Below are 23565 nucleotides of genomic sequence, written 5' to 3'. Positions count from 1 at the left end.
CGACAGCCCCTGCATTGCGCGAGTCTTGCTCCTCATGGAAGCCACTTGTCACCATAGCTCTCGGTGCCCTCCCAGTCCATAAACCTCCCACGCTCCTTCTGTGAATGTGAAGGGCTGTGGGTACAGCTTAGAGGAATCGCGGTGCCGTGGCTGCCTGTTCCCTGGGATGAATGGCCCTGCGCAGGGGGCTGTAAGGAGACGCTCAGACAGGCTGGTGCCCGGCTTGGCTGGACACGCTACTCCTGTGCTGTCATTAAACCAGTGGTGCGGTGTGGGGACGCTGGTGTCAGCCTCCTTTTTCAGGGGACAGGAAGGAGCCGTGTGTTCTCAGCTGGCTATGCTGTTGCCTGATTAGGCGATGACTTGGCTATCGGGGTGGTATCTCCGTCCTGCCTGGGTCAGGTCAGCGTGCTCCAGCTCCCACTCCCCACCAGACTGTCATTGAGGGACCTGGGACGCAACCTCAGGGCACTGAGGGGAGATGTGCTGATGCTCGGTCCAGATGGGGCTCTCTCTGCATTGGGAACTTTCCCCCTTCCTCTGGCACCAGCACACATGCGGGGACGAGCAGAAGGGCCCCAAACCACTTCTCGGCTCCTGCCCTTCTGAGCCCATTTCACTTTGTAAATGGGAGCTGTCACCCCACTCTTTTGGGATTGCTGTGATGCCACGGAGTTAGTGCACAAGGACAGGAGGCTCGTGCTCTTTATTTTTCCCCTAAGATCTCAAACAGAAGGGGACTTTTGTTTAGGCATCTTTTTGTAAGGGGGACATTTATAAATTTAGAGAGAAATTTAAAAAAATAGTGTAATAAACAACCATTTGCCTTTCACCTGGATTTATAAATTAATGTTTTGCTTCTATCCTTCCATTCATCCATCTACCCTCCATCCACCCTTAATTCATCCATCCATCCAGTCTACGTCCATCCATCCACCCTCCATCCATCTACCCATTCTTCCATTTCGCTACACATTTTTTGGCTGCAACATTTGAAAGCAAGTTACAGACATGATAATACTTCACTCCATTTAAGACTATAATGTATCCTAAGATATATTAATATATATATCCTAAGAACCATAGTATATCCTAAGTCTTGATCATAATATGTCCTAAGGCATTCTTCTACGTGACCTCAAGGCCATCATCATACCTAGGAAAATTACATTAACTCAGTCGTTTTATCTAGTTCACAGGTGACACTCAGATTTGCAAAGGGTGTCCTCAAAATGTAATTTATGTTTAGTGTTTGTGTACGCTCACATGTGACTGCGCAATTGTACGCCACCCACGTGACTGTGTGTGTATGTGCATGTGTTACGTAGGTGCGAGTGCATGTGTGCCTGTGCGAGTGTGTGTGCATGTGCACGTGTGTGTGCTTTTTCTTTCAGGATCAATTCACCTGTTGCATTGGGCTCTTTTGTTTCTGTAGTTGCTCTCGGATCTGGAACAGTTCCCCAGCCTGTTCATCATGGTGACCGTTGTGAAGCATCCGGTCCTGTTTATCTTGTAGATGATCCCACATTCTGAATTATTTAGATTATAAAGAATTTTTGGCAAAATGACCACAGAGGTGCTGTTCTTGTGACAACCCATCAGGAGGCACAGATGCAGACAAACCCACCCCTGCTGATGCCGGTCTTATCTCTGGTTTGCATTTGGTTCCTACGAGCTCTTTCCCTCTACAGGTGAAACTAATAAATAATCTGCAGTGACACACTGAGGCTCCCCAGCCACTTCCCCCCAGTGACGATTCATTGATGATTCTTGTTGCAGTTATCACACTGGGGCTGCATGATGGTAAATTCTGAATTCCCTCATTCCTTTACATTATTAGCTGACATTCCTCTGTAAGAAAAAAAGAATTTTCCCTCCCTCCCCCATTAATTATGTTGTTTGCTGTTAATATTGTCATTGTTGTTTTCTGTGTGCCTATGGGATTGAAGATTTTTAAAAATTATCTCATATCTTATAACCCATTACATCGTGTTTCTGTTTTTAGGTTTTTTATTTTGGAATAATTTTAGATTTACAGAAGAGTTGCTCAGACATTACCCAGAGTTACTGTATACAGTAGTCCTCCTTTACCCACAGGGGCTATATTCCAAGATTCCCCAATGGATGCCTGAAACCATGATAATACTATATATACTATATATATATATACTATATATACTATATATACTATGCTTTTTTGATCTAGTAACTAAGTGACTAATAGGCGAGTTGTGTATTCAACCTGGATACACTTGACAAAGGGATAATTCACATCCCAGGCAGGACAGAGCAGGATGGAGTGAGATTTCATCACGCTGCTCAGAATGGCATGCAATTTGAAGCTTATGAAATGTATATTTTAGAATTTTTCATTTAATACTTTTGGACTGTGGTGGACTGTCAGTAATGGGAACTATGGACAGTGAAACTGTGGTTAAGGGTGGGACGACTGAACCTTTGATCCTGCTCCCCTACTGTTTATAATTGGATTGTTTGTCTTTTGTTGTTGAGTTGTAGGAGTTCTTTATAAATTCTGGATACTAGGCACTCATCAGATGTATGATTTGCAAATATTTTCTCCCATTCTCTGGGTTATCTTTTCACCTTCCTGATAGTGTCCACTGATCCAACAAAAATTTTTAATTTTGGTGAAATCTGATTAATCTAATATTTTTTCTTCTGTTGCTTGTGCTTTTGATGCTATATCTAAAAGAAACTATTGCCAAATCCAAGGTCATGAAGAGTTACCCTATGTTTTCTTCTAAGAGTTTTATAGTTTTAGCTATTATTTTTAGGTCTTCCATCCATTTTGACTTAACTTTTGAATATGGTGTGAGGTAGGGGTTCAACTTCATCCTTTGGCATGTGGATGTCCAGTTGTCCCAGCACCATTTGTTGAAGAGACTGTCCTTTCTCTGATGAATGGTCTTGGCACCCTTGTTGAAAATCAATTGGCCATAGCTTCATGGTTTTATTCTGGACTCTCAGTTATATTCCACTGATCTATATGTGTCTGCTTGTGCCAGTACCACACTGTCTTGATTACTGTAGGTTTGTAGTAAGTTTTGAAACTGGGAAATATGTGTCCTCCAACTTGTTTCTTCTTTTTCAGTAATGTTGTGGTTATCCTGGATCCTTTGTGTTTCCATACAAATTTTAGGATCAGCCCTTCGTTTTATGCAAAAAATGCCATCAGGATTTCCATAGGCTTCCCCTATGTAACATTGTACAAAACCATGATACATTTGTCAGAATGAAGAAACCAACACTGGACATTCCTATTAACTAACTAATAATTAATTCTAAACTTTATTTGGATTTCCCCAGTTTTTCCACTTGTGCCCTTGTTCTGGTCCAGTTTTCTATTCAGGATCCCACATTGCATTTAATTGTCATGTCTCTTTAGTCTCCTCCAATCTGATGATTTCTCTGTCTTGACACCCTTAAAAAGTTTACCCTTCTTTTTGCTGTCTGAGTTCTCCAAACTCAGGCCATGGGAATTCCTTTAGGTCAACTCCTTAATCAGGCATTTTCTTGCTTCGGGGAAAGATAGAATGACATTTATTTACCACCTACAGGTGCACAGGAGTGATGGTGAGCAAGATACATTCCTTATCTCATTCTCATATGTTCAGGAGATTATTTTACAGATGGGGAAACTGAGGCTTGGAGAGGTGAAATTACTTGCCTAGTGCCCATAGCAAGAATGAGACTCTTCCTCTATGCCCATTCCCCTCCTCTGGTCTTTCAGGGTGGTCTAGACATTTAAGGAGAGTCATGGACTGCAAGACATGGGGCACAGGAGCGGGCGTCTAGAGCAAAGACCCAGAGGGTGACCCCCTACACAGCCTGTGGCCTCATTGTTGGACATGATCACACCCCAATCCCGCAGGGAGGCCATATCACCTGGGCAGCATCAGCTGTAATGCAGAGAATGGGGGCAGCTTCAGGGTTAAGCATGAGTATCTGGTATCAGTCCTCCTGGGTTTGAATCCTGCCATCCTGCTCCTGCACTCACTGACTTTGGTCAAGGGGCCTAGCCTCAGTGTCCCCCACCCCGTAAACTTGGGGATAATGATAGGACCCAACTCACTGAGTGCACATCCAATGAGAAGCCGCAGCCTGTTGCTGGCACTGGCACCTGTGAAGTTAGGAAATAGTTCCCAAGTCCATCCTCCCTCCTGACATTAATTGCAGAGTACAGGGGTCCTCAAACCACCCTCAGTTTCTTTAGTTCTCTAGAAGGATTCAGAGAACTTACAGTCAGTTACAGTTTGTTACAATAAAGGATGCAGTTCAAAATCAGCCAAGACAAGAGGCAGCTGGCTCAGTGTCCAGGAGAGTTCTGAACATGAACTTCCATTTGTTCTGTCTGCGTTGAGTTGTGGACAGTATTACCTTCCCAAAAGAGATGTGTGACAACACTCATGGTGTACTGCCAAGCAGGGAAGCTCCCCTGAGCCTCAGTGTCCAGAGTTTTTATTGGGGCTTGATCACATAGACACGATGATCACCTTCATGACTGACCCAGTCTCCACTCCCTCCAGAGGTTGAGATGATACCATATGGCCCAAGGCCCTCACTCTGACCCAAGACTCCAGATAAACAAAGACACCCTTATCAGGCAGGACATTCCAAGGGCTTAGAGGTCACCTCCCAGGAGTCATAGCCAAAGGCCAGACCTCTCTTTGGGACACATTGAATTCCTTACTTCACAACATCTCATCAAGAGCTTCCACACCATCATCACATTTTATCTGCACCACAGCCCTGTGGGGAGGTGAACATCACCCCGTTTACAGATGAGGGGCCAGGACCAGATGCTCAGTGCTCTTCTCCAAGGCCAGCACTCCTTCCTCAGCCATCCAACCTCCCTCTGGCCCCAGAGCAGCCATCCCCCTGGGCTGTGACATTAGTGGCAGGTGTAATTCCCTTGCTTCATGTCTTCCACAGGTTGGGGAGGAAGCCTATTTCCCTGTGAAGTCCACATGTCCCTGCAACTTCACCCTGTACTACGAGGTGGCTGCAAGGGGCAACATCGTGCTCTCGGGCCAGCAGCCTGCCCACATAACCCAGCAGCGGAGTAAGCGGGCAGCCTCTGCCCCGGAGAAACCAATTCGCTTAACACACCTTTCTGAGACAGGTGAGCTGGGCAGTGGGGAGAAAGTTCCTGTTCTTCCTTCTGAGCCATTGAGAAAGGAATGGGTGGCCCAGCCAGGAGGGACAGGTAAGACCCAGTCGATAGGAGAGCCCACCTCAGGGCAGAGGGGACACATCCCTAGCAAGACCAGGCCAGGGCCAGGAAGGTGGCCAATGATCTGCTGTTGCAGGTGGAAAGGCTCAGGCCCCAGGTTATTCCTACTGCGTGTCTGCAGGGGACAGGGGCAGCCTCGCTCAAGCTGTCCCCCTGACTATAAGTCCTCCTCCTTCTCCTCCCCATGAGATTCACCTCTTCTCCAGGGTCCTCTCCAGGTCCCTCCTCTTCACAGCCCTTCTTCCCAAAGTAGTGTCCCCAACCTGGGCACTGTGGACATTTGGGGCTAGATCCCATCCGCCAGGTGCCAATGGTACCAACCCCTCCCCACCACAATATGACAACCTAAAACCAGATATTACCAATATCCCTAGAGTGCAAAGTCACCCCTGGGTGAGAATCACTGACATAGATAGATAGATGGACAGACAGACAGAATGATGGATGGGTGGATAGATAGAACAATGGACAGATGGAATGATGAATGGATGGATGGGTACTTAGAAGGATGGATGGATGGATAGACAGACAGAATGATGGATGGATAGATGGATAGATGGAATGATGGATGGATAGAAGGATGGATGGATAGATAGAAAGATGGATAGATGGACAGAACAATGGATGGATGGACGGATGGACAGACAGTCAGACAGACAGACACACACACAGGGTCTCTCATGCTAAGGCAGGGTTTCTCAACCTGAGCACTACTGACATTCGGGCAGAGTTGTTTTCTGTGGTGCGGGTGTCCTGTGCATTGTAGGATGTTTAGCAGCGTCCGTGGCCTCCACCCACTACAGACAATCCCTGACCTATGGTGGTTCAACTTATAATTTTTCAACTTTACGATGGGTTTATTGGGGTAGTCAATGCATTTCTGACTTATGATATTTTCGACTTTCGACGGGCTTATTGGGACGTAACCCCTTCATAAGTCAAGGAACGTCTGTAGATGCCAGTAGTATGCGCCCCAGTGGTGACAATCAACAACATCTCCAGACATTGCCCATGTCCCCAGGGGGTGCAGATTGGTTTTGGTTGAGAACTGCTGGCCTGAATCATGCTCTGGGCATGATGGACCTGTGTCCTGTTGGGCTTCTCTTTTCTGGGTGAAATGACAGGGTCTTTGGGGAGCCCTTGCCTGGGGCCAACTCTGGGTCTGGACCTCCCCACACTCCACCCTGTTTAGTCCCCATGGCAACCTGGGGTGGTGGTTGTCCCACTATATCCACCTACAGATGAAGGGGCCGTGACTCGGGGGGGCTTCAGGAGTTCCCCCAGTGCCTAGCAAGGGACAGAGCCAGGATTTGGACCCTAAGGATGAGGGAGCACCTGCCTCCTGCCATGGCCGTGGGCTTCCCCATGCACCCTATCTGGTGGCTGCTCTGCAGTCTGCACAGAACCCGCTGAGATGCGGCCTGTCCTGGGACCGGGAGCCTTCTTACCCTCATTCTCGTGGGCTAGAGTACTAGGGAGCACCTGAGCAGGCTCATAAATCCTTATAAAATTTGTGCTTTGAGAGTCGTCGGCCCACAGGGAAGAGAGTGTGAGGCCTCGATTCAAGTCAATGAACAATGGCCACTCAGGTCTCTCTGCTGGCCCCAGACCACAAAGGGACAATCGGAGGGAGGGATCGCGGGCCAGGGGTGTCCTGGGGGCCTGGGGTGGTGCTGCGGGGGCAAGCCGAGATGGCTTCACTGCCCACAGAGGAGGCGAGGGGCTGATCTTGGATCAGGGAAGGTGCTCCCCGGCAGAGAGGAGAGAAGGGGAAATCCCTGGCAAAAGTCCAGGGTCCTCTGCGGGAGCTTCAGGTGACCTTAGAGCTGGACCAGTGGAAAGATTCAGTGTTGACCAGAGGCAAAACATGGGAAGGACGTTCCAGAACCAGAGAATGCGAAACGTCTCTGCACGTAGAGACAGGAGCATAGCGTGGGTGAGTTGGAGGCTGAACGCCCGAGGTTGCACAGGGGATGCTGCGAATTCACTGCCTCTCCCCACCCTTGACTCTTCTCAGCGCCCCCTCCAGCCCCAGCAGCCGAGGTCAACGTGTGTGTGACCTCTCTCCGCCTGCCCGTGACCCCCAGCATGGTCCCCCTCGGCCGCCTGCTGGTCTTCTATGTCAGGGAGAACGGAGAAGGGGTCGCCGACAGCCTCCAGTTTGCAGTGAAGACCTTTTTCGAAAACCAGGTAGAGTGTCAGACACCAACAAACCCGGGACACAGGCGCACACCCTCCGGGGCTTCTCCAGGGTGTCAGCATGATGCTGGGGTGGGCTGTGCATATTTGGGACTGAGTCCACGTGGTGGCACAGGCATGGCATGTGAGGGCTGCCTTCAGGAATAATTGGAACATAAGTTGCACCTTTACTGAAGTCACCCAAGTGGAGATGGCCACACAGGGAAAGTGGTCAGGTGTTCTCTGCCCTCGCTGGGCTCCAGACCCAGTGGACAGCATTCATGTCCCCAATGGCAGCCTCAGCCTTCTGTCCCCTGTCCTTGCACCCTTTGAAACAAGCTACAACGTGCCCTCAGCCAGAGCCTACCTCCCTGTCTCTCCCCTGACCTCCCTTTTTCCTTTCTCGTGTCTTCTGCACAACGTCCCCCTGACTGTCATCATATGGAGCATTTCCCCCTGGGCTGCAAGGTCAGGGTCCCAGCTGAACTGGCGAAGACCGAGTCTTCCTGGCAGTAGTGGGTGGGGTGGGAGAGAGGCTGTGGGTTGGACCAAACTCCTGATTTCCCTGCTGCGTGGGTGTCCAGGTTTCAGTGACGTATTCAGCAAATGAGACCCAACCCGGGGAGGTCGTCCACCTGCGTGTCAGGGCTTCAAGGGGCAGCTGCGTGTGTGTCGCTGCTGTGGATAACAGCGTCTACCTGCTCAGGTCTGGGTTTCGCCTGACTCCCGCCCAGGTGAGCGGGGCCCTGAGCTCCGGCATCTTCATGGGGGTCTTTCTCTCACACTCCCTTTCTGATAAATGAAGAGCAGGATGTGAATCCGGATTCACTCTCTCCGTTGGATTCATTTCTCAGGAAACCCCAACGGGTGGCTAATAAATCCTCGTTGCTGTTTTCGTGCAGTTGAAAGATCATGGAGTCAAATTCATCAGACCCTTGCAACATGACATTGCAGGTCCCATCTCCGGCTCCAGTTTGCCCCTCTTAAAATAGGCTAATGCCACCAATACCTATTTCCTGAGATTGTCACAATGTGATATATTTGAAAGGAGGTTGGAATGGGGGCAGGCTAGACCCCCGAGAGCCGTTTGGGTTGAAAGGGAACCCTCAGCTGACCAGTCCCCTTCCCCCTTTGCCTGCAGGTTTTCCAGGAATTGGAAAATTATGATGTTTCCGATGGCTTTGGCGTGTCCAGGGAGGATGGGCCCTTCTGGTGGGCTGGGCTCATGGCCCGACGACGCCGGCGTTCCTCTGTCTTCCCGTGGCCCTGGGCCGTCACCAAGGACTCTGGGTTTGCCTTTGCAGTAAGGAGAGGTGGTCTCAGATCTCTCTGTCCACTTCTGAGCCCCTCTTGCTGGAAACAGCAGGTGTGGAGGATCCAGATATGGGTTGGAGCAGAAGTTTCCAAACTTCTTATTGTAGAATTATTTCTCATTTCTCCCCAATGAAAGCTCATAAGCAGACCCTCCCGATTTGCAAAGCAGATGAGAGCAGAAAGTTATGCTTGTAAATGGTCAGGTTCACATTGATGACTTGAACGGGGCAGTGGCATTTAGGGTGTTTTGCTGCAAGGGAAACCTTCATGTTGGAAGCTGCAGATGCTGGCGGCTCTTGGCTCTACCCCAACTTTGGTGGATCTGGCCAGGCACACACCCATGCATGGCCCATTTGCAGGTGCTTTTCATCCCAGTTTTAAAAGTCATTTCAGAGACATCCTTCCCCCACCCTGCTTTTATTATGAAATTTTCCAAATATACAGAAAACCACCACCTGGTTTCCGCAATTCACATTTGGCCGTATTTGCTTAAAAAAAAAAAAATTGAAAACATGACAATTCAGCTACATGCATGGACTGCCTGGCAGTTTGAACTCCGGGGCTCCCACCAGCTTTTAGAAGTCAGAGATGGCGACTTTGGGTCAAAGCAACGGGGTTTAAGTTCCTTATTTGCAAGTCACAGTCCACCCAGTCTTGAGTGGGTCTTCTCCTTAATTCAGCTGCTCCCAATAATTCTCACAGTGATGAAAATAATAATAAAAGTGATCGTTGTTGTCCACAGTCGACAGTCCTTGGTTTGGGTCAGGCACTGGACAACCTGATTTTTTTTTTTTTCTAGTTGAGGGGAAATTCACATAACATGAAATCAACTATTTTAAAGTGTACAATTCACTGGCGTTCAGCACATTCACAGTGTTGTGCAACCACCACCTCTATCTAGCTCTAGAACATTTTCATCACCGCAAAAGGAGACCCCGTCCCCATGAGCAGTCACCCCCCCTCCCCCTCCCCCAGCCCCTGGCAACCACCAACCTATTGTCTCTGTGAATTTGCCTGTTCTGGACATTTTATATCAATGGAATCACACAACATGTGGCCAAAACCACTTGGCCACAGCTCAACTGTGCTGCCCTCCCCTCTGCTCCACCCTGGATGGTCACTGTGTCCCATGATCTCTTCAGCTCTTGCCACCAACCCAGAGCAGACTGACTCCCAAGGCTACCCAGCAGCAATGTTGGATCAGTGGCCCCAGGGTGATGAGGACAGGTATTCATTCCTATTTGTCTCTGGGACCATCCGCTTCCACTTCCCCATCGTTGGTTTGGGTGTTGTCTGTTGCCTAGGAAACAGGACTGGTTGTGATGACTGACCGAGTAAGCCTGAACCATCGGCAGGACGGAGGTCTGTACACCGATGAAGCTGTCCCCGCCTTCCAGCCCCACACAGGGAGCCTGGTGGCAGCGATGACTTCCAGGCAACCCCCCAGGTAATGGACTGTACCTTGAGCAGGGTTTTCTAAGCTTGGCACTGTTGACACTTGGGACTGTCTTAGTCCGTTCTGGCTGCTATAACACAATACCACAGGCTGGGGGGCTTAAACAACAGACACGGTCATGCATTGTGTAATGATGTCAACCATTGATTGCGTATACAATAGTGGGTCCTATAAGATCATAATACCATATTTTTACTGTACCTTTTCTGTTTTTAGATATGTTTAGATACACAAATGCTTACCATCATATTGCAATTGCCTACAGTTCTCACTCCAGTAACACCCTGTATAGGTTTGTAGCCTGGGAGCAACAGGCTACATCACGCAGCCTGGGTGTGTAGTAGGTACATCATCTAGGTTTGTGTATGTACACTCTGTGATGTTTGTACGATGACAAAGTCACCTAATGACAAATTCTCAGAACATATCCCTGTCATTAAGCAAAGCATGATTGTATTTATTTCTCACAGTTCTGAGGGCTGGAAAGTTCAAGATCAAGGCACTGGCAGATTCGGTGTCTGGTGAAGTTCCTCTTCCTGGTTCATAGACGGCCACTTGATTGTTGTGTCCTCACCTGGCAAAGGAGCAAGGGAGCTGTCTGGAGTCCTTTTTATAAGGGCACTAATCCCATTCACAAGGGCTCCACTTTCATGACCTAATCACCTGCCCAAAGTCCCACCTCCTAATTCCATCACCTTTGAGGTTAGGATTATATGAATTTGGGGGGAGGGGACACAAAAGTTCAGTCCATTGCAGAGCTGGATCATTCTCTGTGATAGGAGCCATCCTGCGCACTGTAGGGGTTGAGCAGCATCCCAGGTCTCCACCCACTTGATGCCAATAGCACTTCCCCAGTTGGGGCAACCAAAATGTCTCCATACATTGCCCAGTGTCCCCTGGGAGGCATTGCCCTTGTGGGTTGGGGCACTGAGCACTGAACCCCTCCCCCCTTACTTCTTGGCTCTGCCCCAGTGCACAGGATTGGGGTATAGGAGAGAGAAAAAGATATATCAAGGTAGCTGACCTATTTGAGGACAGAAGGGTCAGGCAGGGTAAGAAGCTGGGGCGTGACTGTCCCATTCCCAGAGACTCTGCTTCGAAAGTTCTTTATTTTTTCCTTTCTCCTTCCTTCCATCTTCCTTTCTCTTCCCCTTCCCCTCCAACTCTCTGCCTTCTCGAGTTAGACATCTGGCAATTACCTTTCAGTTTTTCTTATTTTAAACATAAGCACTTAAGCCTTTAGAGGATTATGAATTTTCCTCTTACTACTGCTTTGGCTGCAGCCCCATTGTGCTGTGAAGTATTTCCATTATTGCTTGGTTTCAAATAGGTTCTAACTTGTGAAATGATACCCCTTTTTCAGCTATGACTTGTCCAGAAGTGTTGTAATGTTCAAGTGATGTTTTTTCATGATTATTTGTATGTGTTTTGTAAATTTGTGTCAAATGGGCAATGTGGCAAATGAACATGGTCTGTATGCTACCCATCCTCTGGCTTTTATTTTGGAATCTTGCTCTATGGCCAGTTTTAGTAAATGCCCATGTCTGCTTGAAAAGAACGTCTGAGCCCCATCACTGGGTACAGGACTGTCTATGCATGCTTTACATCAAGCCTGTTGATGGTGGCCTTCAAATCTGCACATCCTTGCTCATTGTTTGGTTTGCTTACAAAATCAATTACTGAGAGAGTCGAGTTCAGATCTCCCCCTTAGATTTGTGGTTTTGTCCCTAGAATCACAGAAACCTTTGCTTCACAGGAAGTGATTTGTCCTCCTGTCTCCCCCTTTCTCCCCTCCCTTCTGCTCCCCTGTCTTGCCAGTACCCTGCTGTCCTCTCTTCTCTCTTGCTCCCTTCATTCTTCTGCTTTTCCCACTCATTCCTGAAGCCCAGGTCTTGGCCAGCCAGCTTTGGAAGGGTGTTCTTAGGATCCTGCCTCCCTGTCCTCCCTGGAGGATTTAAGGGTGTGTTGGCTGGGGCAGGGGAGGAGGACTTGACTGCACTCTCTCTAAGGGGGAAAGCCAAGGGTACCAGGGATGTGATCAGTGTGGTCAACAGCATCAACAACCTGGTCTCTCCAGGGACCTTGAGGGTGTGACCTAGGCTCCTCAACCCATTTTCTGAGCCAGAGGTGGTCAAGGGGACCTTCTGCCCTTTTGGCTGTCCCTGATGGGACTGTCCATGAAAGCCCTCTCTGCATGGATTGAGAGCCTTCTTGGCCACCTCCTATCCCTCTACAGTGGTTTCTGGGTGCCTCAGTCTCCCCAACTCATCCTACCTGGGCCACACATTTAGCAGGAGTGTGGCAGGCCCACAGTGTCCTAGTCTCTAAACTCCAAACCAGGACATTGGCAGACCAGGTTCTCTACTGTAGTTTGGATACACATGGAAGCATTTCTGGGATGTGGTTGGATGAGGAGGTGGAATACTGGCCCCCTGGCCTCCTCCAGCAGCAACCTTGAGGGTCCTGATTCATCCATGTACAAGACCCCTGGAAGCTTGGCCTGGAGTGGGTATGAAAGCAACTTTCTGAAACTTGAAACTGTGAAGGCAATTGTGAATCCCAATGCAGAAAGGCATGAAAAATGCCTTCAAAAGCAAGTGTCCATGATTTTTCGTAATTGGATAATACATCCTTATTCTGAGGACAAGCATGTGTTTTAATTTTTTCAAACACTATGAAAGGATATAAATGAAATTGTCTCCTTTCCACCCCCAGACCCTCCATCCCCTTTTTCAGAAGCAACCGTAGTGAATCATCTCTTTAGATATCCTTCTTCTGTGCATATACAAGGACTTTTTTTTGCAACAGTAATACAATTCTACAGTACTGATCTGTACTTTCCATTTATAAGTTAACAATAAGTCTTGGAGACCATACCATATCAGTGCATACATGCCTACCTCACTCTTTTTCACTGACATATAATATTCCATCATTATATATAATATTTCATCAAATGAAATATACTATCATTTGATGAGCCAGTCTCCTGATTGATAGAGATTTCTTTTTTGTTTATTTTTTGGTGGCTGACCAGTAAGAGGATCCAAACCCGTGACCTTAGTGTTACAAGGCTGCGCTTTAACCAACTGAGCTCACCAGCCAACCCCTGACTGATGGAGATTTTAACTCTTTGCTAATTCTCACCATGCTGCCATGAACTACTCTGTCTTTGCATTTGTCTCTGGGTATTATTTCCAGGATGCATTCCTAGGAGAGGTATTGCAGGTGGAAAGGATTTCTAATTTTGAGAGGTTTTGCAAAATTTTGAGAAGGGCTTATATTTATTTTCAAGAAAAGGTGCAGTCCTTGAAGAAAGTGAGCTGCAAGCTTTTGAGGCTCAAACAAGAATGAATGAAAGGGGCTGGCCGGTTAGCTCAGTTGGTTACAGTGCAGTGTTATAACACCAAGGTCAAGGGTACGGATCCCCTTACCAGCCAGCCACCAAAAAATGAAGGGCAGTCTATAGGAAACACAAAAGGGGGTGAGGGGAGGTGGATAGCTCAGTGTCATGATGACAAGAACCTGAACCATAGAGGGACATTAGCCAAGGGAGGGATGGGGGGCAGTCCCTGGGGTCCTTCTTACCTTCCATATCTGGATGAGGACGCTGCCAAACATTTGAGGTCTCATCTATTTGTAATTGAGTAAAACATTAACCACCCCCATCAGGTAAAAGAATAAACATGTCCCGTCCTAATTCAGTAGAATGTGAACCCTTAATTCTTCCAGGTAAGAGAATTAACACATTTTATCTCATGGAGTAGAATGTTAACCCTTTTAAGTAAAGGAATTAACATGTTATGTCCTTATCAAGTAGAGCATTAATCTTGTCAGGTAAAAGAATGAACACGTATATCTAAACAAGTAGAATGTTAACCTGCCAAGTAAAAGATTTGTTATGTCCCTAAAACTTTAATTGTTTCTTTTTTTATTTCCATAGAGCAGAGAAGAGAAAAAGGACCTTCTTTCCTGAAACATGGATTTGGCATTGTCTCAACATCAGGTACAGGAAGATTCCTTTTCTGTGCTGTCTTTGTGGGTTGACTCGAAGCACTCATGCAAGTCTCGAGAGTTCCTGGTGGGTTTGCCTGAGTGAGACGTTGTGCATAAAACCCAAAGCCGTGAAGTCAGCCTCGCCTTGGACCTTGGACATCTGCCCATGAAAGATGAAATGCAAGGGATTTGTGCCTTTCTCAACTCCCTGCTGGGGTAACTCTATCTGCTCTGTTTGCATAACAAGCTCATTAAAACAATTACACTTCCCTGAAACATGAACTTGACCCCACCCGCCCCCTTCCTCGCTCCTCCGGGGACTCAGGCTCCTGCCACAAAACAAGCTGCTTTTCTCAGCACATTTTCCTTCTGAACTTTTTTTTCCCTTTTAGTTCTCCTGGAAGCAGGAGTTCAGGCACCAAACTTCTGCTGGATGCAATTGGGTTTTTTGTTTCAGTGCTCAGTGTCAGAGCACCAGTGGCACTAGTGGAAAGTGAAAGTTCTCTGGCAGGAAAGTTCTGACCCCTGGTCCAGTGTGGGGGGAGCAGCTGGGCTGACTGCACAGCCAGGTCCCCCTTTTAGGCACGAGGCACTGTGACACGTGCTCAGCAGAGTCGGGCACATGCCTGGGCTTCCTCAGGCTGCCTTCATGGGTGTGTATGTCCTCATGATGGGCAGGCTTAACTCCTGGTCAGAACAGATCCAGGTTATTGCATTTTGTTCTGGGAGGGCAGTTGTAAGACGGACTGTCTGTCCATCATCGTTCAAATGTACCTACCTTCTGGGTGCCAGATAATGCTTTTGGTGCCAAGGATGGCCTTCAAGTAAGGCAGAAAGGCTCCCCATGCTCATGAAATTTACCTTTTAGCCCAAAGAGTCATCACACTATGATATTCGGTAGGTTAGGTGTATTAAATGCATTTTCGACTTAGGATAGTTTTGACTTAGGATGGGCTTATTGAGACGGAACCCCGTTGTAAGTCAAGGAGCATCTCTATATTAAATAAGGTGTCTTTAAACAGAAACACGCATAAAACTTGGTTATGTATTGATCTGTGGACAAAAATGTGATCCAAGGCTTGCAGGAACCTAACCATGTATTTCCTCTAGGAGCCTTGGTCCAGTACTTGCTAATTCAGAGTCTGCAGCAACTTCATAGAACATACTACTGTGAATAACAAGAAGCCACTGTATTTAAAGCATCTCTTTAAACCTGCCCAGTGTCCGTCCAGCACCCCTAAGTGACCAGTCCCATTCATTCAGTGGCTTTCTCCCCTAAACTGGGCAGAGCTGAAGTTGTCGTCTCTGACCCATGTTTTCGTTAGTCCTAAGTGCACGGTCACGTTGAGAGCCATTCATGTCTCCTGTCAGAGTGAGTCCATGCAGAGGGACGGCTTTGTTTTGTCACATGCTCCTGTAGTGCCTTAAATTCTTGTTTCTAAGCTCCCAGGGCACCTCCCTGCGGCCTCTGAGTGGTGAGGCCTGAGTGGTTCATTCCCACCTGGCCTCCGAGGCAGGGCCCCCAGGAAAGGCCCATGGTTGTCTGTCTCTCCGCAGTGACCCGTCTGGTGAGGAGACTCTCAGCGTGCAGGTCCCTGACTCCATCACCAGCTGGGTGGCCGAGGCTGTGGGCCTGTCCCCCTTGAGGGGCCTGGGCATTGCCGAGCCTGTGCTGCTGAAGACTTTCAAGCCCTTCTTCATAGACTTCACGCTGCCGCCTCTTGTTGTGCGTGGGGAACAGGTCAAGGTCCCTCTCAGTGTCTACAACTACGTGGGTGTCTGCATCGAGGTACTGACCCTGCCAAATACCGGTCTTTCCCGTTGGGGGGGGTGGCGAAGACCCTGCATCTTTGCTGTCGGGGAGGCAGGGTGGATGGGGTCAGTTTTTAATTCACCAGCCATCTAAGCGGGGCTGGGTGGAGACAGGGGTGATTGGGGTGGAGGGAGGGGCAGAGGTTGAAGCCTTGACTTCAGGTGTTGAAGCCGCCATCCCTGACGCCCGGGCCTAGCCGGGCTGTGCAGGGACTGACACTATATATCATGACATGGAGTATTTCTGTAAAGGGCCAGATAGTAAATAATTCACTCTTCGCCAGCCAGACGGTCTCTGCTGCAGTGACTCAACTCAGCCGTTGTATCTCAAAAACAGCCATAGACAATCAGTACACGAATCCTAACAAAACTTTATCTCTGGACACTGACATCTGAATTCCATAGAATTTTCATGTGTCACAAAATATCACTCTTCTTTCGATTTTCCTCCCTGCCATCACTGAAAAATGTAAAGACCATTCTTAGCTTGTGGGCCCTGCAGAAACAGGTGGCAGGTTGTGTTTGGCAGTGTCAGGAAATCCTGGCGGTCAACAGACTGAGCGCTCAGAATCCCAGTTTCTATTTACAGAGTTGCCAACCTTGGCAGGTTGTTCAGTCTGGGGGGGTGTAAACTGCAGCAAAGTGTGTGGGCGGGGCAGGGGTGGGGGGTTCCAGCCTCACCAGTGGTTAAAGGGTTAAATGAATGAGCCCAGGTAGGTGCTAACAACAGTTTCTGCCACTCTTACTGATGCCATTATCTGGGTTCTGGTGCCTGCCAGGGTGTGTGGTGCGGACCACAGCTCCCTGCAGCAGGAAGTAGGAAAGGCTACTTAGAATCCTAGGGCTGCTGTAACAGGGGAAACAAACAGAGGGGCTTAAAACAACAGACATTTATGGTCTGCAGTTCAGGAGACCAGAATCTGAAATCAAGGTGTTGGCAGGGTTGGTTCCTTCTGAGGTGGTGAGGACGAATCTGTCCCATGCCTCTGTCCTGGCTTCTGGTGGCTCTTGGCATTCCTTGGCTCGTGACTGCCTCACCCCATCCCTGCCTCTGTCTTCACGTGGCCTTTCCCCCGCTCTCTGTGGGTCTCTCTGTGTGTCTCGTCTCCTCTTCTTGTAAGGACACTGGTCATATTGGATTAGGTCACATGACCTCGTCGTAACTTGAATATGTCGGCAAAGACCCTATTTCCAAATAAGGCCACATTCGCAAGTACCCAGGCTTAGGATGCCAACATATATTTTGGAGGGGGGCACACAATTATCCCGAGGCTGCGGGCTTGGGGCTGACGTTGAAGGCTGGGGAAAATTCCAGTACTTGATGAGGACCAAGGACAATGGGAGGGGTGGAGGAAGCTGCAAGGACCGGGAGGGGACATGGTGAGGCGCTGATGTTTGGGGGCCAGTGGAACATTGTGGCTGGGGGAGGGCAGGTGCATCTGTCCTTCTCCACTTTTCTAATCCTTGAGAGCCATCTGAGCCTGGCTGTCAGCCCGGTGGATGTGGATGAGGGGACGGTCCTAAGACGGGCTGGCCTCAGCCTGGCCAGCTGGACGCTGGGGATGCCTCTGACCATCTTCTCCGGGCCCTCGCTGTGCGCAGGGGGACCCTCAAGCATTGAGGCACATTTCACGCCAATTGCAAATGTGAGCTGCAACCTCAGGCAAATGACACCGTGGAAACCAAGAGATTTTACCCCCCAGAAAACAGATTTCTGGCTTCTGAGAAATGGGGCCATCTGGCCAGGGAGTGGCTGAATTTGCAACCCAAAGGGCACCTGAGGCTTCTGGGGCGAGGGTGGGGGGGTCCTGAATGGGGGTGGCAGAGCCAGCACTGCGATCCCAGGGCATCACCTCCTTGCTGCCTCCAGGAGATCTCTTGAGTTTTGCTGGATGTTTCCATTTAACAGTTCGTTTTGCCTCAGTTTCCCCATCTGTAAACTGGGCGTGATACTCAAGTATGGCCTCGTCTCCCTGCCCCCCTGCAGGCAGCTCGGGGGCAGGAGGGAGAAAGCGGATGTGAACAGCCCCTTGGGAGCCGTGAAGGGGACGGCTGTAGGTTGTCATCTTTTCTTTTCTGAGTCTGTCCTGGAGTTGGGACCAGCTGCTCCCTGAGTCCCGATGTGCTCAGAGGGTGATCTTGAACTTACGAGAGACACTTTAGAACTGTTTTCCTTGGCAAATTCTATAATTCCACGGAGGGATTACGTCCACCGAAGGACACATTACGTGTAACCCTGTATGGCAGTCTCAACACGAGGAAAAGAAATCCAGCTGCGCTATGACCAGCGACAGGACGAGTTCGATGCTGGTGTGAACATTTGACTCCCCGATGTCTATTTTACTCTACAGAAGAGACACAGGCAATGTATCATCACATCGAAGCTTCCTGTCTTGTCCCTTGGGTCTCTAATTAGAAGAAATTTTCAACTGAAAAATCCAAAAACCAGCTGTCATGGCAGGTTCCTGAGTATAAATGATATATCAAGAGGCCACCAGAAAGGGAGTCCTGGATGTAAAATATGGTGATTCTAATTTCTCCTGTCATTCAGAAGTGATCTCCCAAGTCCTCTTTGTGCCAGGGCTTGTGCCGGTCTCAGAGGACTCACTGGGACACTGGGGATGCCTCTGATCGTCTGCTCTGGGCTCGGTGCCCAGGATGTGGGATCCACTGGGCTCAGTCTCGGAGTGAGGATGTTGGTGCTTGGAACCCACCAGCTTTCTTGGCCATGTACCTCTGTGGCCAGAGCTGGGCTGACGGTTTTACTTCCTTCGTCTTGTCAAACTCCCAAGTGAGCCGAGGAAGGGGCTCTGCGATAGGATCATTCACAGATGGGAAGCTCGGAGAAGCATCTTCAGTTGTCTGAGGGCCCCCGGGAAGTGTGGCCAAGCTGTGTCAGAATTGGTGTCTCCAGGAGCCAGGGAAGCCCTGAGAAGGGGCAGCTCCCCTGACCTTGAGATTCTGCGGGTGAGGCTTGAGCCGGGTGCCGGGGCTGGAAGGGCATTCCAGGCAGAGGGAACAGCATACATAAGCAACAGAAGCAAGAGGCAGCGTGGCCTGTCTCAGACACTGCCTGTGACAGTCTGGCTGGCCTTTGGGGCTGGTGGGGGAAAGTGGGAAAGCAGGAGAGGAGGAAGAGATGGGAGTCTCCTGCAATTTGTGGCTCGGGGTGGCTTTCAGGGAGAACAAAGGGAATATGTTAGACTCAGAACAATCAGCCAGGTCACGATGCCCGGATGCCCTTCTCAGCCTTCAGCTTTATGATGTACCCTCTTTGCCATTCTTTTCATATAGATTATGGCCAGGAGGAATAGATCTCAGTTTCATAAGGACAGCCTAAGTGCAGGCTCGGTCCCCGATGTGTAGGGTGGCCCCCAAGGGAGGCTCTTCCTCAAACCTGCAGGCAGGATCCCCAGGTGTGTGGGCTCTGTGCACACACTGGCAGCTGGCTTGTCGGGCAGAAAGGAGGACGCCCGGCGGGGCAGCATGTGTACTTTAGGAACCCCTCCCACGCCCAGGCACCAGGAAAACAGCCCCATCCAGACTCCCACAGCAAGGATCCTGGCCTTTCCATCAGAACCCAGAAATGTGGCTCACCAGCACTTGGCTGTTGAGTTTCCTCTTCTTCCCTGGAAGAACCTTGTGGAAGAAAGAACGCCATCTAAAGGGACGTGGGAGCCACGGACACGCCCTGCACCAGCCACTGGTGCTTGGGTCTGGCTGGCCTTGCCTTCGGCAGAATCCAGACACACTGTCACAGTCACCACTTTAGATTTTCTTTATACTCCTCCCTCCATGTCACACTGTGGGCCCAACCTTCAGGGCCAATCCTCTAGGCCCAGGGATCGCTCATGTCTTGCTCAGCTGTTTCTTTAATTCCGAGCAGGGCACCTGCACCCACTGGGCGCTTTGGATGTGTTGGTTGGATTAATGGAAGTGGAGCAGAGAGCCCCTCGGAGATCGGCGGAGGATATAAACACACTCACAAATGCACATGCAGGCACAAAGGCACGTGTGTGCACACACGTACACACACAGCACAAACGCTCACATTGCAAAGTGCACATGCATGCACACATGGCACAAACATGCCCACATGCAAAGTGCAATGCGTGCGCACAAAGACTAGCATGCACATGAGCACACACATACATGCACACGCCCATTCACAGTGCACACATGCGAACATAATGCATGCATACATCATGTTTCCACACTAATACACGAGTACATGGAGACACGTGTATGTGCCACAACACATGCACGTACATGCACACACGTGCGCACACACTAGCATGCACATGCACACACGTGCTTTCACCCAGTGTGCACACATACATGCAGTGCTTGCACACGTGTACGCACCCTGTGCTCACATACATGCACGTGGGTATGCACGCAGGACACACATGCATTCACAGCACGCACATGCGTGCACAGAGTGTATACTGACACCGTAGGGCTCCGTGGTTGGAGAGAGGGTCAGGGGAAGTGCTCTGGGGTCCCGTGTGGGAGTGGTTGCTTCCACCTGGAGCCCTAGGGTGGATATGGAAGGAGAGGCAGCCCTGCAACCGGCCTTGGTACTGAGGGGATCTGGACCTGTGGGTGTGTGGGGGGCTGGGAACAGGAGGGGAGTCCAAGTAAGGCAGATGGACAAAAGCGAGGCCTCAGATGGCGGTGGATAACTTGTTTTGATTGGAATGGAAAGGGGGCCTTCCAAGGGGAGCACGGCCTTTGGAGAGGGCTGACGGGTTGGCCATGTGCATGGGCAATGGGGTGCTCGGGGAATGACGAGCACCAGGAGCATGGTCTGGATGCAGGTGCCGTGAGCACACACCACCCCCTGCAGGTGTACATGAAGATCTCGGTTCCCAAGGGCATCCAGTTTGTCGGGCATCCTGGCAGACACCATCTGACCAAGAAGACATGCGTGGCCCCTGGAGAGACTGAGCCCACGTGGGTCGTTCTGTCCTTCAGCGACTTGGGGCTCAGCAACATCACAGGTAAGGGCCCCCTGCTTCTGTGGGCATTCCCCCCTCTCCAGGCCACCAAGGGGTCCAGGTGCTGACCCCAGTTGGGGCGAGTGGTGGATGGGGCAGCAGGGGAGATCAGGACCATCTCAAAGGACAGTACAGCATCTGGGACAGGCAGGACAGAGGGAAAAGTCTCAGGAGGAGGGGAAATAGGGGAACAGGGGGTGGGGGCCTGGGGCCTCACTTGGAGAGGGGAGCTGACTCTTAAAATGCCAACCCAATGTAGCACACACCTACACACATGCGCATACAATGCATAGATGCAAACATGCACAAATGCACACACATGCCTATGCACGCACATATACTCACACACGCACGCCTGGGGCAAGGGTGGGACAGGACAGCCAACCCCTGCGTAGGGACCTGTTCTTAGAGCAGATAGTCAAATCTCTGCAGCCAAAGCCCTCGCTTACGGAGACACGAGCTGCTGCCGGGATGGGAAGTCCACCAAACACCCGGAGGAGAATTACATGGACAGAAGGGTCCCCGTTGGGACGGACCACGTCAGGCGCAGTGTGAAGGTCGAGGTAAGACCACATCCTCACCAGCCTCGCTTGGCCGGGTCCTGATTCTCTCACCCATGAGGCTGGACCAGCTGGAGGGTGTGGTTTGAGCCCAAGCCAGGGACTGGGCAGCCTTCCTGGGTTCTGCTCAAGTGCTGGGGATAGCCTGAGGTGTGGGGACTTCCTTGCTGGAGGATGGCAGGGTCTGATCCCTCCCCACAGTGCAGAGCAGGCTTTTATGAAGCAGCCTGAGACCCTTGAGGGGTGCAGGAAGTGAAATCCTGACACCTGGGTTGACCATCTTAAAGAGTCACATGCCTTGTCTCTTGGTTACATTCTTATTTTATGCATTGTGGGGACTGTGACTCAACATTTGAGGCATTGTCCTTGCAATGCCCATATAGGAAGGACTCAGAGCCTGCAGCTGGGGGGCACCAGGCATGGGGGTCTTGCAGACTCCCTGGCTCTGAATTCAGGATCTGCCCCTTACTCGGGGGCTCGGCAAGTGTCCCAGCTTTAGGTCCCTGCTGCATAAGACAGGGGCACTCCCTCATCCTCTGCAGTGTGGGGAGGTGGAGATGACACACACAGATGCCTCACAGAGCTGGGTGTACACTTGCTGTGACGCCCCATCTTTTTGGGGCCTCTTGGATGCATCAGAGCCCTGGTGAGGTTCCATTGGTGTCACACGGAGAGCCCGTGGTGGTCCCTGAGGAAACCCCTGACAGTGTCCCAAGGGTCTCATGCACCCCGGAGGCCCAGCTGCAGACAGCTGCCCTCCCTCCAGCCTGAACCTTGGTGGTCCTGAGCACAAATGGCTTCCATCAGCACTGGGAGTCACACATGCACGGGACGGAACTCCTGGTGGCTGGTGGTGGACGGGACATTGCTGGGGCATTGTTGATGTTCAACAATGGGTTCCTTTGGGACAAGTGCCATCAAATGAAGAATGAGATCTCTGTGAGCCAGCAGGATGGGATGGTCTCAGGGAATGCAGAGACCCCTGGCCACCCCCTGTTCAGCCCAAGCACGCTCCCTGGGACACAGCCTGCCCTCCACGGCCCAAGGAGGTGCCCCCCCCCACTTTCCTTCTAACCCCCTCCACCACGTGGCTCGTCCTAGCCCCCTTCCCTCACAGAGGGATTTCCAAATGCACATGGAGGATTCTTGAAGGCCTCCTCCCCCTTTCCTCCAATCCATGCTGCTGAGCAATCTCCATCCGCAGTATCTGCTCATCCAGCTTTGTGCAGGCAGCTCTGGGGGACAGTAAGATTTAAGCATCAGAAGTCCCGAAATGTCTATGCAAAAAAGTAAAGCTTCAACTAGAAAAGCAACTGAGAAGAAGGAGGAGCTGGCACCTATGGCTCGATAAAGCAGCAAAACGCTTCTCCTGCCTCTTCCCACCGGAGAGCTCGGGGTTCATGGTTTGTGTGCTATTATTTGGTGGACACTCACAGAGTGTCACTGAGCGCCACCTGCTGGACCCTGGAACAGGAAGCTGAATTTGACAGAAGTGCCGTCCCCAAAAGGTTCATAAGCCAGTGGGGACACGGGCACTGTACCAGAGTGGAGATGGCTGTCCAGGGGGACCCAGGGCTGGCACCATCGCTCCTGCTGCCCTGCAGGCCCGGGGGGCTGTGACCCTCTGTATGTGTGCTGGAAGGCTGAGAGCTTTGATCGGCTCCATGTGTCTCAGGAGCAACAAGGAAGCTGATGTAATTCAGAGCCACAAGGATAGCCCAGTCGTGTCACCAGAGCAACAGGTGGCCTGGCCAGTCATAGGTGGGCTCTGGAGTGAGAGACCCAGATTCAAACGAAGTTGCTCAATGGTTAAATGATGCTGCGCATTCCCACCGTGCCTTTCCTGTGTGCTGATGACCTGTGAGCTGTTGTCGTGCAGGCATTTATAAGGGTCAACTGGGGACTTCTGGACATAGCTGGGGATACACTTTCCATTTAGGACATGTCCATTAGCTGATGAATGGGATGAACAATTCTGGTGCAGTGGAATAGAAT

At 50.3% G+C, this 23565-nt stretch overlaps 1 protein-coding gene across 1 annotated transcript in view; it reads left to right on the top strand.

Annotated features, from left to right (window-relative positions):
- CPAMD8 (C3 and PZP like alpha-2-macroglobulin domain containing 8) overlaps positions 1-23565 on the top strand; it is a 91942-nt gene that overhangs the window by 32284 nt on the left and 36093 nt on the right. The window contains 9 exon segments of the mRNA XM_063110065.1: positions 4954-5143; positions 7272-7444; positions 8017-8166; positions 8574-8735; positions 10051-10193; positions 14146-14208; positions 15756-15987; positions 20860-21013; positions 21443-21573. Coding sequence (XP_062966135.1) covers positions 4954-5143; positions 7272-7444; positions 8017-8166; positions 8574-8735; positions 10051-10193; positions 14146-14208; positions 15756-15987; positions 20860-21013; positions 21443-21573 — 1398 coding nt within the window.

Source organism: Cynocephalus volans, chromosome 10 (assembly GCF_027409185.1).
Source record: "Cynocephalus volans isolate mCynVol1 chromosome 10, mCynVol1.pri, whole genome shotgun sequence".
Classification (NCBI taxonomy): Eukaryota; Metazoa; Chordata; class Mammalia; order Dermoptera; family Cynocephalidae; genus Cynocephalus; species Cynocephalus volans.
This window is presented reverse-complemented; position numbering and strand designations above follow the sequence as displayed.